The sequence below is a fragment of the Leopardus geoffroyi genome, chromosome B2 (assembly GCF_018350155.1).
Source record: "Leopardus geoffroyi isolate Oge1 chromosome B2, O.geoffroyi_Oge1_pat1.0, whole genome shotgun sequence".
In the NCBI taxonomy this organism is placed as follows: domain Eukaryota; kingdom Metazoa; phylum Chordata; class Mammalia; order Carnivora; family Felidae; genus Leopardus; species Leopardus geoffroyi.
The window spans coordinates 52,787,368-52,801,827 of NC_059332.1; the positions used below are offsets into that span (position 1 = coordinate 52,787,368).

Consider the following 14,460-nt stretch of genomic DNA (forward strand, 5'->3'; position numbering starts at 1 on the left):
ATTTTAATAACATTTTCTTCAAAGAAAATAAAGAAATGGCCAATAAGCACATCAAAAGATGCTCAACAATGTTAGTTATTAGGAAAATGCAAATCAAAGCCACAGTAAGATATCTCTTCACACTCAATATGGTGGCTAAAATATTTTTTTTAAGATAACAATTATTGGTGAGAATGCAGAGAAATTAGTACTCTCATTATACGGCTGGTAAAAATGGAAACTGATGCAGCTACTTTGGAAAATGGTTTGGCCATTCCTCAAAATCTTAAAGGATTACCATGTGGTAGCAATTTAATCACTAACTATATACCCAAGAGAATTGAAAACATGTCCACATAAAAACTTATACATTGTTGTGCATAGCAACAGCATCAATAGCAGTCCAAAAGTGGAAACAAATCAATGTCCATCAATGGATGAATTAATAAACTAATTGTGGTATAGGTGTACAATAGAATATTATTTAGCTATAAAAAATAATGAAATATTGAAATACTACAATATGGGTGAATCTTGAAATTATTATTAAGTGAAAATAGCCTGACACAAAAAACTACATATTGTATGATTCTGTTTACATGAAATGTAGAGAATAGGGAATTTTATAAAGCCAGAATGGTTTGTGTTTGCAGCGGGTAGTAGGATGGGGATATAGGAAGTGACTGCTAAAGGGTCTGGAGTTTTATTTCACGGTGATGAAAATACTCTGGAAGTAGACAGTGATGGGGTGATAATTGCACAACTTTGCGAATACACTAAAACCTACTTAACTGTACCCCTTAAAAGGGAATTTATGGCATATAAATTATGTCTCAATAAATATGTTAAAAAAACAAAAAAAACAAAAAAAACAAGAGTTTGTGAATTCGAGCCCCGTGTCAGGCAGGCTCTGTGCTGACAGCTCAGAGCCTGGAGCATGCTTCAGATTCTGTGTCTGCCCCCTCTCTCTGTCCCACCCCCCCCCCCCGCTCACACTCTGTTTCTCTCTCTCTCTCTCTCTCAAAAATAAATAAACATTAAAAAATAAAAATAACAAAAAGTGATTTTTTTTTAAAGTAACTTAATATGGAGGGAATTCTTTTATGAATTCTTCTGCTCAAACTCTGGAGAAGGAAAAAAGGTTAAACACACAACTCAACATGTTGATGCAATGAGAATATGTAATGGGAATTATCCAAAGGTTGTTTGTGACTAAGATTTTAAGGTCCATAGAAGTATGGAAGCATGAGAGGACCTATTCAGTGAAAACCATTTGTTGGATTCCAGGAAGGGAAGGGGAAGCCAGTTTCTACAAAGAGCTAATTGGGTGACGGAGTCATGTTGAGAGACAACACATCTGGGGATGGACAAAGGACAAGAGCCTTGAGTTCGAGGGTTGGGTGAGAGAATCAGGGACAACAATTATAGCTGCTGTGGTCTGTAGCAGGGTCATCTGTAGAATCTGCAAGTAGAGGTATTTATTGCAAGATTGAAAATGAAGTCAAGAGATGGGACAGATTCTTATCATGAGGAATTAGCATATACATCTAATCTCTAGAAAGGCTATGCTTTGGGGAGCCTGGGTAGCTCAGTCAGTTAAGCTTTCAACTTCAGCTGATGTCATGATCTCATGGTTTGTGGGTTTGGGCCCTGCATTGAGCTATGTGGAGCCTGGAGCCTACTTCAGATTCTCTGCCTCCCTTCTCTGCCACTCCTCTGCTTGTTCTCTCTCTCTCTCTCTCTCTCTCTCTCTCTCTCTCAAAAATAAATAAACATTTAAAAATAAATAAAAGAGCTGTAGCAGGATTAAAAAAAAAAGTCATGAAGTTATATGGAAAAAAATGTCTGTGGGTCTTAGAGCCAAATCATTTTCAAATGGTAATGTAAAAACTAAGAAAAAATTCCATTGTTTTTGCCAGACACACAGAGGAAGATAGAGATTATTGCTTTATATGAGATAGCATCTACCAAGCATCAGTTGTACTCTATTATGATAAAATGGGTAATGAGCTAAAGGATAGAGGAAAGGTAAACAAGAGTGTCCTCCTGGAGTGGGCATTTTTAAGGACTCTCATCCTAACTCTCAGACTCTTCCAGATGTTAACTTAACCCTTTGCTCCTCCTGCTAGCTAAAATGCATGACATTTTTATTTGTTGACTCCTTTTTCTCACCACCTTCCACTCCCACTGATCTCTCAGCCCACTTTATTCTTATTCAAATCCTATCACTCCACTGAAACATCTCTCAATGAAGTCACCAATGATTTCCAAAAAATGTTTCCCTAAGGATTTCTTGCTTGAGCATTTGCCAGCATTGAGCAGTGTTGTTTGTGGCCTGTTTATGTACCACCATTTCATGGCCCTCCTCTCTGCCTTTCTCCTTCTCTGCTTTGAGTAGTTATCCTCCCTTTCCTGGCCATTAAGTGACTCTGTACTGCGTTCCTTCATAACTGCACAGCATTTCATAAACATTTTGCAAATCTGTGTTTCACCTTTCTGAAGAAAATTGCTGCTTTTTTGAATGGGATTGATTGCATTTAATCTATGGATCACTTGGAGGAAAATTGACATATTAATAACTTTAAGTTCCAATTCATTGACATGGTGTATCTCCCCATTTATTTGTCTTTTTTGATAGCTCTTAACAACTTATATAATCTTATGTATACATATTTTGTCCATGTATTGTTAAAGAATAAGATTACTTGTTCTTTCCATTGAAACTCATGTTATTTTGTAATCGAATTTTCCAGTTGTTTACTACTGGTTTATAGAAGTTCTTTTAGGTTTCCCAGACCTAATTCTAATGTTTAGGGTGTGGTGTTCTGGTACACACAACACCAATGTCAGCAATTCTGACACTATCTACTTGAAAACAGATTCCACGTGTTTTAGGGTTCAGTCCTACAAGACTGCTCTCCCACTTATCACTTTAATTTTTTTAAGTTTATTTATTTATTTTGAGAGACAGAAAGAGTGAGCAGCAGCAGAGAGAGGGAGAGAGAGAATCCCAAGCAGGCTCCGTGCTGTCAGCATGGAGCCCAATGAGGGGTTTGAACCCACGAACCATGAGATCATGACCTGAGCCAAAACCAAGAGGCGGATGCTTAACTGACTGAGCCACCCAGGCACCCCTGCCCCACTTCCCACTTTAGATGCCAGTCACAAGCCCCAGGCTGTGACCTGTGCTTCTGACTGACAGACCAACTACAGATTGGGGATTCCAATGACCTCCTCCTCAGATTGTTTTAATTTGCTAAAGTGGCTCATTTTTGAAACACTTGTGTTTACTAGTTTATTAAAGTATATGCTAGAGGATACAAATCAACAGGCAGATGAAGAGATATACAGGGTAAAGAGCTTCCAGGCTCCCTCCTGGTAAACCTCTCACCCCAAATCTCCTTACATTCACCAGCCGGGAAAGTCTCTGAAACCCATTGTCCTTCTGGGTTTTTATAGAGGTTTCATTATGTAGTCATGATTGACTAAGTCATTGGCTTTGGCTGATTCAAACTCCAGCCCTCTTTCTTACCCAGAGGTCAGGGAGTGGGACTGAAAGTTACAACCCTTTAATGGTTTGTCCTCCTGGCAACTAGCTTTTGACTTTAGGTTCCCTTCTTTAAAACAAGATACCCATCTCACCTTTATGGCACTGAAGTACTTACAGGAATGGTAGATGAAGATCTAGTATATTTTGGTCATCTGAATGATACAATGTATGTATATATATATATATATATATATATATATATATATATAATTTATAGATTTCTATAGTAAACCATATCACAGAAATACAACTGATTGTTTTTGATTTTGGATCCTGCATATTGCTAATTTCATGTAACAATTCTAGTGGAGTTTTGGAGATTCCCTAGGATTTACTTCATAAGCAATAATGTCCTCAATAAAATCAATCTGTATACCTTTTATCTATTTTTCTTGTCTTCTTGTACTGGTTGGGACCTCCAGTATAATGTTGAGTAGAAGTAGTGAGAAAAGACTTATTACTGCTGTCAGCACAGAGGCTGCTTCAGATCCTCTGTCCCCTCTCTTTCTTTTTTTTTTTTTTTTTTTTTTTTTTTTCAACGTTTATTTATTTTTGGGACAGAGAGAGACAGAGCATGAACAGGGGAGGGGCAGAGAGAGAGGGAGACACAGAATCGGAAACAGGCTCCAGGCTCTGAGCCATCAGCCCAGAGCCCGACGTGGGGCTCGAACTCACAGACCGCGAGATCGTGACCTGGCTGAAGTCGGACGCTTAACCGACTGCGCCACCCAGGCGCCCCTGTCCCCTCTCTTTCTACCCCTCCCCACTTGTACTCTCTCTCTCTCAAAAAATACTTACAAAAATTTTAATGTTTTTTTAAAATTTATTTTTGAGAAGGAGAGAGACAGAATATGAGTGAGGGAGGGGCAGAGAGAGAGGGAAGCACAGAATCTGAAGCAGGCTCCAGGCTCAGAGCCATCAGCAGAGTCCCACTTGGAGGGGCTTGAACCCATGAGCCGTGAAATCATGACTGAGCTGAAGTCTGATGCTCAACTGAGCCACCCAGGAGCCCCATCAAAAATAAATATTAAAAAAAAAAAGCATTCATCTTTTTCCATTAGGTAAGATGCCCTTTATCAGATTGATTAGGTTTCTTTGTATTACTAGTTTACAAGTTTACTGAGACTTGTATCATGAAAATGTGTTGAATTTTTCAAATGCTTTTCCTTTATTGTTTGAAAAGTCATATTATTTCTCTTATTCTGTTAATATGAAAAATTACATTGATTAACCTTTGAATGTTTAATCAACACTGCATTGCTGGAATCAGTCTGATTTATTGAGTGAATTTTATTATCCTTTTTTTATATTGCTGAATGCAATTTGATAATATATTTTCAGGAATTTTTCATCTCTACTCATAAGAGATATTTTGTCAACTGTTTTCTTTTGTTGTCATGTTTTTTACTTTTAGGATAACTGTGGTCTTATAAAATTAGTCAGAAAGTATAATTGTTTCTTCGAATTCAGAAAGAGTCTGAATCAGATTGGTAGTGTTTATTTTTACTGTTCTATAGAATTGATCGATCAGGAACAATGATCCTATCTGGGTCTGGAAGGTTTTTTTTTTTTTTTTTTGTAGCAAGATTTGGAATTATAGTGTCAGTTTCAGTAATCTTTATTTTTTTTAAGGTATTTATCCATCTCATTTAAGATTGCAAATGTATTGGTTGTTCATAATATTCTCTATTCTTTTAATGTATGCCACACGTTTGCCTTTTCTTGTGACTTAATCCTGGTCACAAATACTTTAAGAAAGGGCAGGTTTCAAGGTCCATCATTTACATGATATTTCCAATTCATAATTGTGGTAATATCTCTTCCAGGATATATTTTCATATCAAAGATGATTTTAAAGTTTATTGAAAATAATGGAATAAATGTGTGTGTGTGTGTGTGTGTGTCCAGGAACTTTCCACAGTCAGATGGTTGAGCCTTTCCTAAGATGGCAGGGGAAGACCTTCCTCCATGGACAGCCTACCAGGCTGGATTTCTCAATTGCCCTTTTGTATGATTATTTATTCCACGTAACTAGGCATAAAAATTTACTGTCTTCCATAATACATTGTGTTGAAGCTTATAAATGGAAACGATGGGAAAAAAGATAGACTCTGTAGTGAGACAGGACTGAATGCAAATTCTGACTTGTTAGATGGAGACATGGGTATTTTATTTAACCCTTCTCAGTGTCTGCTCGATCATGTATAAGTGGGATTTGGAATTATCTGCTTTTAGGAACGCATTAATGATTACTCAAGACTATACATAGTTTGTGATGCTCAGTTATTATAGGCATTTTCTAATATTGTTACGTGGACTTTCTCTAGACATATGACTTATCAGTGGAGACATTTGTAGGTGTCCTCAAGATGAGTTCAGGATTAAACATCTTCTATCCTTATTCAGATCATCAGCTAAAAGAGAACATTATCACTCGTTTTGTTTGTTTTTAATTCTGATGGCAGAGACCATAGCCATTTTCCCGGTGGCAGTTTCTCTTTATGGGAAATATGTTTCTGACGGTTGAGGAAGTTATCAGCTGCAGGATATTGTTTCTTTCCTTCAGGGAAGCACTCAATAATAGAATTGCTAAAGTTTAAATGATCTCTAAGAGATCATTTAGAAAACAGTTCAAGATCATTTAGCAGACATTTATAGGGTTACTCATGCTAGAGTTTTTCTGGAACTTTCCAATATCCATTGCACTTTCTCCTCAATTATTTAAAAGAAAGACTGTTTAAAAAAAGACTCACAGAGGAGAAAGGATTCTCAGTGCCTACCCCCACAACCAATAATATAGATAAGAAGATTTTTAGGACCACCACTGTGTGAAAAGGTCAAGTCTACATGACAGAACATACAGAGCCAGAAAAGAAATAATTTATCAAATGTATTTCTATTTAAGGGCAATTTTTCATTAACTTCATGTGTTTCTTTTTGAGAGGGAATAGTTATTGGTCAACAGAAGCTCTGTGTGGAAATCAAAAAATTTCAACTGTGTTGAAAACAGTAAAATTCTGCTTTCAACGATTATCTAACACACTTGGATCTTGTGATGTATAAAAACAGAGTCCATATGACGTCCATTCTGATAGAGCACAGGCACACATTGGTCTGTCTTGGCTTGCAGCACAGAGATAAAAGCAACAATTGAATAATCCTAACAGAACTAAGGTGACCAAAGAGTGAGTCTTCGTGAGAATGAGAACACGGCTATGGTGTGTTAGCGCATTTTCCTCTTAAAAAATTATGCATGCTGAATTTTATTGTTTTGCTCACTAAACCCTATCAATCTTCATGAGTTTGTAATTAAGAAAATATTATACTTGGAAGGACTCCCTGCCATTATCAAATAACTTTGAAAAGAAATGGAAAAGTACAAGTTGTATAATTATTGTTACAAATTCCAGCTATTTGAAATGTTAATATAAGACCACAAGGGATTCTCACTATTTTTGTGTGCATTTTAAAGAACCAGACTGGAGCATGAAATTGGTTTCAAGCAATTTCATAACAATACGTACTAAACAATGGAGAACAGTTTATTTTTTTCGTCCCTTCATTCAAGGTTTGCACTGGCCAAACCTGAAAAACAAAGTCTAATAAAAAGCACTAGGTAGTTAAGTCCTATCTGTCCATCTGACAGCAGATGGCAGTAGTGACGCATGAAAAAAAATCCATTCAGGTTTCTTTTGCAATTACCTATTAGGTTTTCCCTGTCTTTACACTGAGGTATCTGAACAGAACTGGGAATTCCTAATAAGAGAATATGGTTGTCATCCTTTTACATCTCTTTTTTTTTTGCCAGTTTTTATTTCTCTCGCATTTTATTTAAGACTTGTTTGCTGGTTTTGTTTTTAAGAGCAGTTTCAGGTTCACAGCAAAATTGTGTGGAAGATACAGAAGTTTCTCTGCCTCCTACCTTCACTCATAAAGTGCCTCCCCGTTATCCATATCCCTCACTTAAGTGATATATATATATATATATATATATATATATATATATATATATTACAACTGATAAACCTACACTGATCTACTAAACCCAAAGTCCAGAATTTACCTAAGAGTTCACCTTTGATATTGTACATTCTATGGGTTTGGACTGTGTATCCAAATACATTGTATAATGTATATTGTATAATGACATGTATCCATCATTATGGCATCATATAGAGTATTTTTACTGCTCCAAGAATCCTCTGTTCTCTGCTTAGTAACCCCCCATCCCACCCCACCTCCAGCCCCTGGGAACCATTGATCTTTTTGCTGTCTCTCTGATTTTACCATTTCTAAGATGTCATATAGTTGTAGCCTTTTCAGATTGGATTCTTTTACTTAGTAATACACATTTAAGTTCCCTATGATTTTTCATGGCTTAATATCTCACTTCTTTTTAGCCCTGAATGATATTCCATTGTCTGGATATACAACTTCTCTGTTTATAAAGAGATAGCTTTTCCATTTGAACTCTCTTTAGACCTTAATAAAAATGGGATGTTTCAGGGGCATCTGAGTGGCTCAGTCTGTTAAGTGTCCGACATGGGCTCAGATCGTGATCTCACAGTCTGTGGGTTTGGGACCCGTGTCAGACAGTAGGCTGACAGCTCAGAGCCTAGAGCCTGCTTCCCATTCTGTCTCCCTCTCTCTGCCGTTCACCACCTCCTCCCCTTTCTCTCTCTCAAAAATAAATAAACATTAAAAATTTATTTTTAAAAATGGGATGTTTCAATTTTCTTTTCTACCACAAATCCTATTTGACACTCCACTGTATTACTCAAGAACATACTTAACTCAGCAAACATTCTGGGGGAAACAGGCCTTTAACCTCCCTGGACCACAGGCATCCAGAATACTCTCCTTCTTATATCTTTGGGTTACTTCTCCAAAGTGGAACATCCCTGAGTCAGATGGCAATAAAGAGTTTCTGCTCCTTTCAGATCCCTGGAACATCATCTGTAGTTCAGAGAAAATGGAAGCCCCTGCAGCCTACTTCACAGCCTCGAGGGTCGGGACAGCAGACCAAGTCCAGGATTAGTGCTGTGGCCGCTGAAATAAAGCAGATCCGAGCCAGACGGAAAACAGCCCGGATGCTAATGGTTGTGCTTTTGGTGTTTGCAATTTGCTATCTACCGATTAGCATCCTTAACGTGCTAAAGAGGTAAAGTTCACCCATTATTTCAAAACAAAGTGGCTGTCATTTCTTGGTTCTTAATTAAGTTCTTTTTTTTTTTTTCTTTCTTTCTTCTTAAGCCAGAGAAAAATCTAAGCCCTTTGCCTAGATAGTTGTCAGGCCAGATAACTGAATGTGTTGTGACTATCAGGTAAGGCAGACAGCCTTTTTAGTATGCTCAGACTCTATAAGCTCTTGTCCATGAAAATTCTCTGTTGAGTGGCAGACATAAAACAGAGGTTCCCCTGACCTCTTTGAGCTAATTGCTGAGCCTTAGATGCAAAAAAAGTTCTAATGCAAAAAACAAAACAAAACAAACAAAAGAAACAAAACAAAACCAAAAAAAAAAAAAAGCAACAACAACAAATATTGACAGCTTGGAGGTCTTTTTTGATCAGAACAAATGGGCTTTCCAAAACTTTGTTCTCATACATAGGGAATTATGACAGGATTCTATTGAAAAGATAAAAGGAGATAAGAATGTTTTGTTAGCATCCTAATTATACTTAAAAGTGCATTTGTGAGCACCCACAAAAAAATGGAATCAGGACTCATACTGTGTTTTAAATGTTTAAATGAAAAAAAAAAAAGAAAGAAAATGTATTTCCTGAAGTCACTGAATTAAGCTCAAGGTGACTATTAATAAAAGCACACAACTTTTCAGCGAGAGAAAGTATGTTATTTGTTAGGCTGCAGATACACTGTTAAGTGAAAACAATTGACCAACATGAACAGCCAGTACAGGGGCCATGGTACACATGAACTTCACAGCCAGCCAACTTTATTGGGAATTATCATAACTGTTGCAAACGGACTGGCCCCAAGGTAATAGTAATTTTGTTTATAATAGGCTTCGAACTTAAACTGGGGTTGCTCCTCTCAGTTTTCCCTGATTCAGAGTCCATATCATATTCCTCACAGCTGGAGACTCTGGAGAGCGGCAACTTTGGCTGGAGTCACACACACTAAAGGTGGTAGAGCCAGCTGCAGAAATTTCTCATTCTCCTTGGCCCTTGTTTTTAAGGGTTTAATAACTTTTTCGATGGAAAGTGAACTTTTTGCTCAGCAATATTATTTAGTATAGATGCAGCCTTAAGGCGTAAGCTTTTTGGTAGCATGGAACGTATACTGATTCATGAGAAGACAATAGCGACTTTGCCCTCCATAGCTTTTCATAATGCCTTTCTTACTTTTCTTGACCACAGAAATCCCAAACAAATTTATTCTGATCTCTGGATAGACGATCTTTTCTATTCCTAAGAGCTTTATAAACACGATATGCTACTGAATGATTTTCTCCTTTTTAAAAAAAAAAAATTTTTGGACTTTGTCGTCTGTCTAAATTCGATGAAAATGGGATTTACTGCTCTCTGGATTGCTTGTTTGGATTTCCTGAATCTTAGCATCTGTACCTGTCTTTTAGCTAGTTCCAAATATCTACTTGTCTGTCATATTTTTTTCTTATTTTTCTACCTTTAACATCTCCCTTTCCAAGGAAAAATGGCTAAGAAGAAAGTGTATGTAAGATTTAAAATATTTTCGATTTTTTTGAGCATTCTGCTCTTTTCTATAAAATTTGAAAAACAAAAAAACCAAACACTTCAAGTAACCCTGAAGATTGTTTTGCTCTTTACTACACACATTTTCTTCAAATGCTTATCTCTTTGTTTGTTCTCGTAAGATCATGCTTGTGTTTTCTTTCTCTCACCAATGAATTTCTAAATCCTTTTTCCTGGAAACAATTTTTGCCCAACTAGTCGAAACCTGCTTCTTAAAAGTAGTTCTAGTTTGTCTAGGTTTCAAAGATATATTATGGTAGAGGGTCATAACAGACCATTAATTCCATAACAGACCATTAATTGTCCATGTTATTTCACTCCATATTGTATTTTTGTAAAACTCGAGTACTCCACAGAACATCACTTTATTGCAGAAAGGCATTTCTATCATGGGCACCATCATGTGTAATCAAATTACACAATCAATGATGGAGTCTCTGGCAGGGAATGAATTATCTTCAGCCTATAAAATTAATTATTGGGTAGTTACAAGTTACCTACTGTTGGCTAGTGAATGCAATTTGATAGATGAGATATTTCTGAATATGAAACAAATCTTAAAAATGATGTTTAAGGATAAAATAAATATTTTTCAGAGTTTAAAATAATGAAGATTTTTCTTTTCTTTCTTTTTTTTTTTTTTTACTTATTTTGAGAGAGAGAGAGAGAGAGAGAGAGAGAGAGAGAGAGAATCCCAAGCAGGCTCAGCACTGTTACTGCAGAGCCAGATAAGGGGCTCAAACTCACGAACTGTGAAATCATGACCTGAGCCGAGATCAAGAGATGTTCAACTGACTGAGCCACCTGGCACCCCCAGAGTTTAAAATAATAAATAAAACAGTAAAACTCATGAATTTTAAGAAGTTACCATAATTTTGCCTACTGAAAACTAGTTCCTCTCTGGCCATAATGAATTCCCAGAAGACAAATTTCAACAAGGCTGGGGAGATTGTAGTTGAAAAATGGTGAAACTTTGATCAGTGCACAATTGTAGAAAGGAAGAAGTACTCAGAGACTACAGTTTAGGAGTGCTTTTTAAATGATGCCCCAAACGGAATATTAGCAAACATTGATCAATTGTATTTAGAAACAATATGAAAGAAGGAACATAGATATATATTTGACTTCTGTACACTTACCCACCAGAAAGAGTATTGCATTTACTATTTATGGGAGAGAAAGATCCTTCTCTGATCCGATTTGGCTTTTGATTTACTAATTGTGCCATGGAGATTTTGTTCAGGTTCTGAGGTTTTTCTAAACTCACGATGGTAGCATAAACCAATGCCCACTGCAGAGGAGAACAGGGGTTAAGCAGTTTCTATCAAGGGCTATGTTCACACTTGAATTTCATTATTTGAAAGGTACTTTTCAAAATCACATTGGATTTTCTGTCACTGTTTTTTGGTTTGGTTTGTTTTTCCTACAGAGTATTTGGGATGTTTACCCACACAGAAGACAGAGAGACTGTATATGCCTGGTTTACATTTTCACACTGGCTTGTATATGCCAATAGTGCTGCGAACCCAATTATTTACAATTTTCTCAGTGGTGAGTTTTCAACTGTTTCTTCCATGCAAACCACAATTCTAACCAAAGGCAAGGGATCAATGACCAGCAGGGTGTTGAACACTCTTGAAATGTGTAAAGAGCTTAAGTGCCATATAATGAGAATTTTTTCCCCCGATGTAATTTGTCTTGAGTTTTTCTTCCCCTTATGAGAAGGAGCACCTCTTACCTAACCCATCAGACGAAATCACGTAAGCAATTTTCCCCATAAAATTTAAAAGAAATGTTGAAATAGGAAAGTGAAAATTGTAAGAACTGAATAACACAGAATCTTGCTTGCCATACATTAAACTTATGATTTACCAAAATGTAAAAAAAATTTATCTGAAAATAAAAACAGCCTTGCTATATTATTTCCTTTGACAACACTGAGATTGCCTAATTGAGGTTGAATTAGAACCCTTCCACTTTTAGGTAGATTTCTGTATTTGCATTTCTCTTATCAGTAACATCTCTTGGGTTTATCTCAAGATTTCTCAGTGACCACCAAAAAATGATATTACTCCTAAATAACGCACAAACTAAATCACACACACACACACACACACACACACACACACACACATCTGTAACTGATTTAACTTGTCTCTGTTTATGGAACCAACATAATTATAAAAATCAATTAACTAGTTGTTTTATTTACAAACATTTTTCCTGGTTGACTTCTAAAATTGTGTTTTAATTAGTTACATCTTTACATTGTCTTCTTCTCTAACCAGTTGGTTATTTCTTTCTCATTGCTATCCCTAAATATATGATCATTTTATGTGGAAGAAAAAGCAATTCATTTTATGACATACTTAATAAAAAATGTGTATTTTCCAACTTCATCTTTAGCCTTGTGGGTTGTATGGGTTATTAAAAAAAAAAGACAATCAATTAGATTTTTTTCAGCAACTTTTCTTGTTGTTTTTTTCTTGATCATGGCATATACCGTATATAAACCTGCTTTATTTCATCTTTCAGAGAATCAGGTGGTGTATATGTGAGCTTTATTTTGTATTCGGTTGTCCCTTTTCATGCTTTCCCCTGCTACATCCAACCCCTGTCTCTAAAATAAAGATGGCATTAGGTCTTAGATAACCAGATACAACTCACTGCTCATGTACTGTGTTTGAAGAGCTAAGGGGCCATGTGGAGCTCTGTCTTGGAAAGCAATGAAGAAGCCACTGCCTTGAGGTTAGGAAATGACTAAGGGCCTGACCCTTGTACTAAGCAGATAAAACCCACTAAGAAGTTGTAAGGAGAAGTATTTGAAGTCAAGGCCACAGAACTAAGTCAAAGTCAGAGGGTTGAGTGAGGCAGGGGAGGTGCTGATAACCACTAGGGACTTGGCTGGTGCCTCCTATTTTGCTACACCCTTGAACCTTCCCTTCTTGTGTTGTCCCTCAATCACCCAGTCTGGTAATTGAAGCTCAGAGAGAACACTGATGACTCCCAGTGCTGTTCGTTTTTCCTTTAAAAAGATGATTATTTCATTTTCATACTTCTCCAGTTTCATGTCAGTAATTTAAAGGCAAGAAATAACTTCCTTCAGTTTTTTGTTCTGCTTTATGCCGAATTATAAAGCTTTAGAAATTTTCTACGTATTCTAAGAATTTTTTTATAGATTCTTTGTTGAACTCAGTGTGCCAGTAGAACAGTTTCTTCAGAGGACAATAAAGGGATAATTTCTGTATAGTCATGGCTGTATACGATACAGCTTTCATCATTTTTGAAGTTATTAAATAACTCTGGACATCCTACTAATGATCACTTTTATTATAGTTAATCTAAATAACCCACACTCGCAAATACAGAAGGTTTAACCCTGAAGGAATAAATCAAACTCCAAGCATCACAGATGAAAAGCAGTTACATTATTTTAGGGAAATACCTTATTGTTTCAGGAGTCTACCCAGCTTCTAATAACACAATTTCCTCTTCCTATTTCCCACTTTTCCCAAAATGTTGCACCTCATTGTTAGTTTGGCTCAAGGCAGCAGCTTATTTGTACCCTACTCATGGATTCGTTGAAACATGTTTATGCTTACTTCTTTTTCCTTTCATTCTCCCCGATTTGGCAGGAAAGTTTCGAGAGGAATTTAAAGCTGCATTTTCTTGCTGTTGCCTTGGAGTTCACCATCGCCAGGAGGACCGGCTCACCCGGGGCCGGACCAGCACAGAGAGCCGGAAGTCTTTGACCACCCAGATCAGCAACTTTGACAACATATCAAAACTCTCCGAGCAAGTTGTCCTCACCAGCATAAGCACACTCCCAACAGCCAATGGAGCGGGGCCACTTCAAAACTGGTAGAATCTTCTTTCATATGACAGGGATATCTGAGTAAAACTATTCTTTTTTAAAAATGTCTGTACACACAGATTTTATTATCCTAACGATCTGAAGCTAAAATTACTTTGTGGCTCTTTCTTTCTTTCTTTCTTTCTTTCTTTCTTTCTTTCTTTCTTTCTTTCTTTCATTTTCATCTATTGCTCTTTGGAAATAAAAAACAAAGTCAGTTTAAAATAATTTCTCCACTTTTGATTTAAACATGGTAGAAGTCTGACCTTCAACTGAATTTATTTCAGGCTATTTCAGTTTTAGTTTCATGTATTATGATTTATGTCAATTAAATGTTTGAATATTT

The 14,460-nt window shown here is 36.6% G+C and overlaps 1 protein-coding gene across 2 annotated transcripts in view; it reads left to right on the forward strand.

Annotated features, from left to right (window-relative positions):
* Positions 1 to 14,460, forward strand: part of HCRTR2 (hypocretin receptor 2) — a 114,605-nt gene that overhangs the window by 96,541 nt on the left and 3,604 nt on the right. The window contains exons 5-7 of one of the 2 annotated variants that reach the window (XM_045498576.1): positions 8,470 to 8,690; positions 11,691 to 11,812; positions 13,897 to 14,122. In XM_045498576.1, the coding sequence (XP_045354532.1) occupies positions 8,470 to 8,690; positions 11,691 to 11,812; positions 13,897 to 14,122 (569 nt within the window). Of the gene's footprint in view, positions 1 to 8,469; positions 8,691 to 11,690; positions 11,813 to 13,896; positions 14,127 to 14,460 lie in introns of those variants that run through there. The other variant, XM_045498575.1, reaches the window with a different exon arrangement.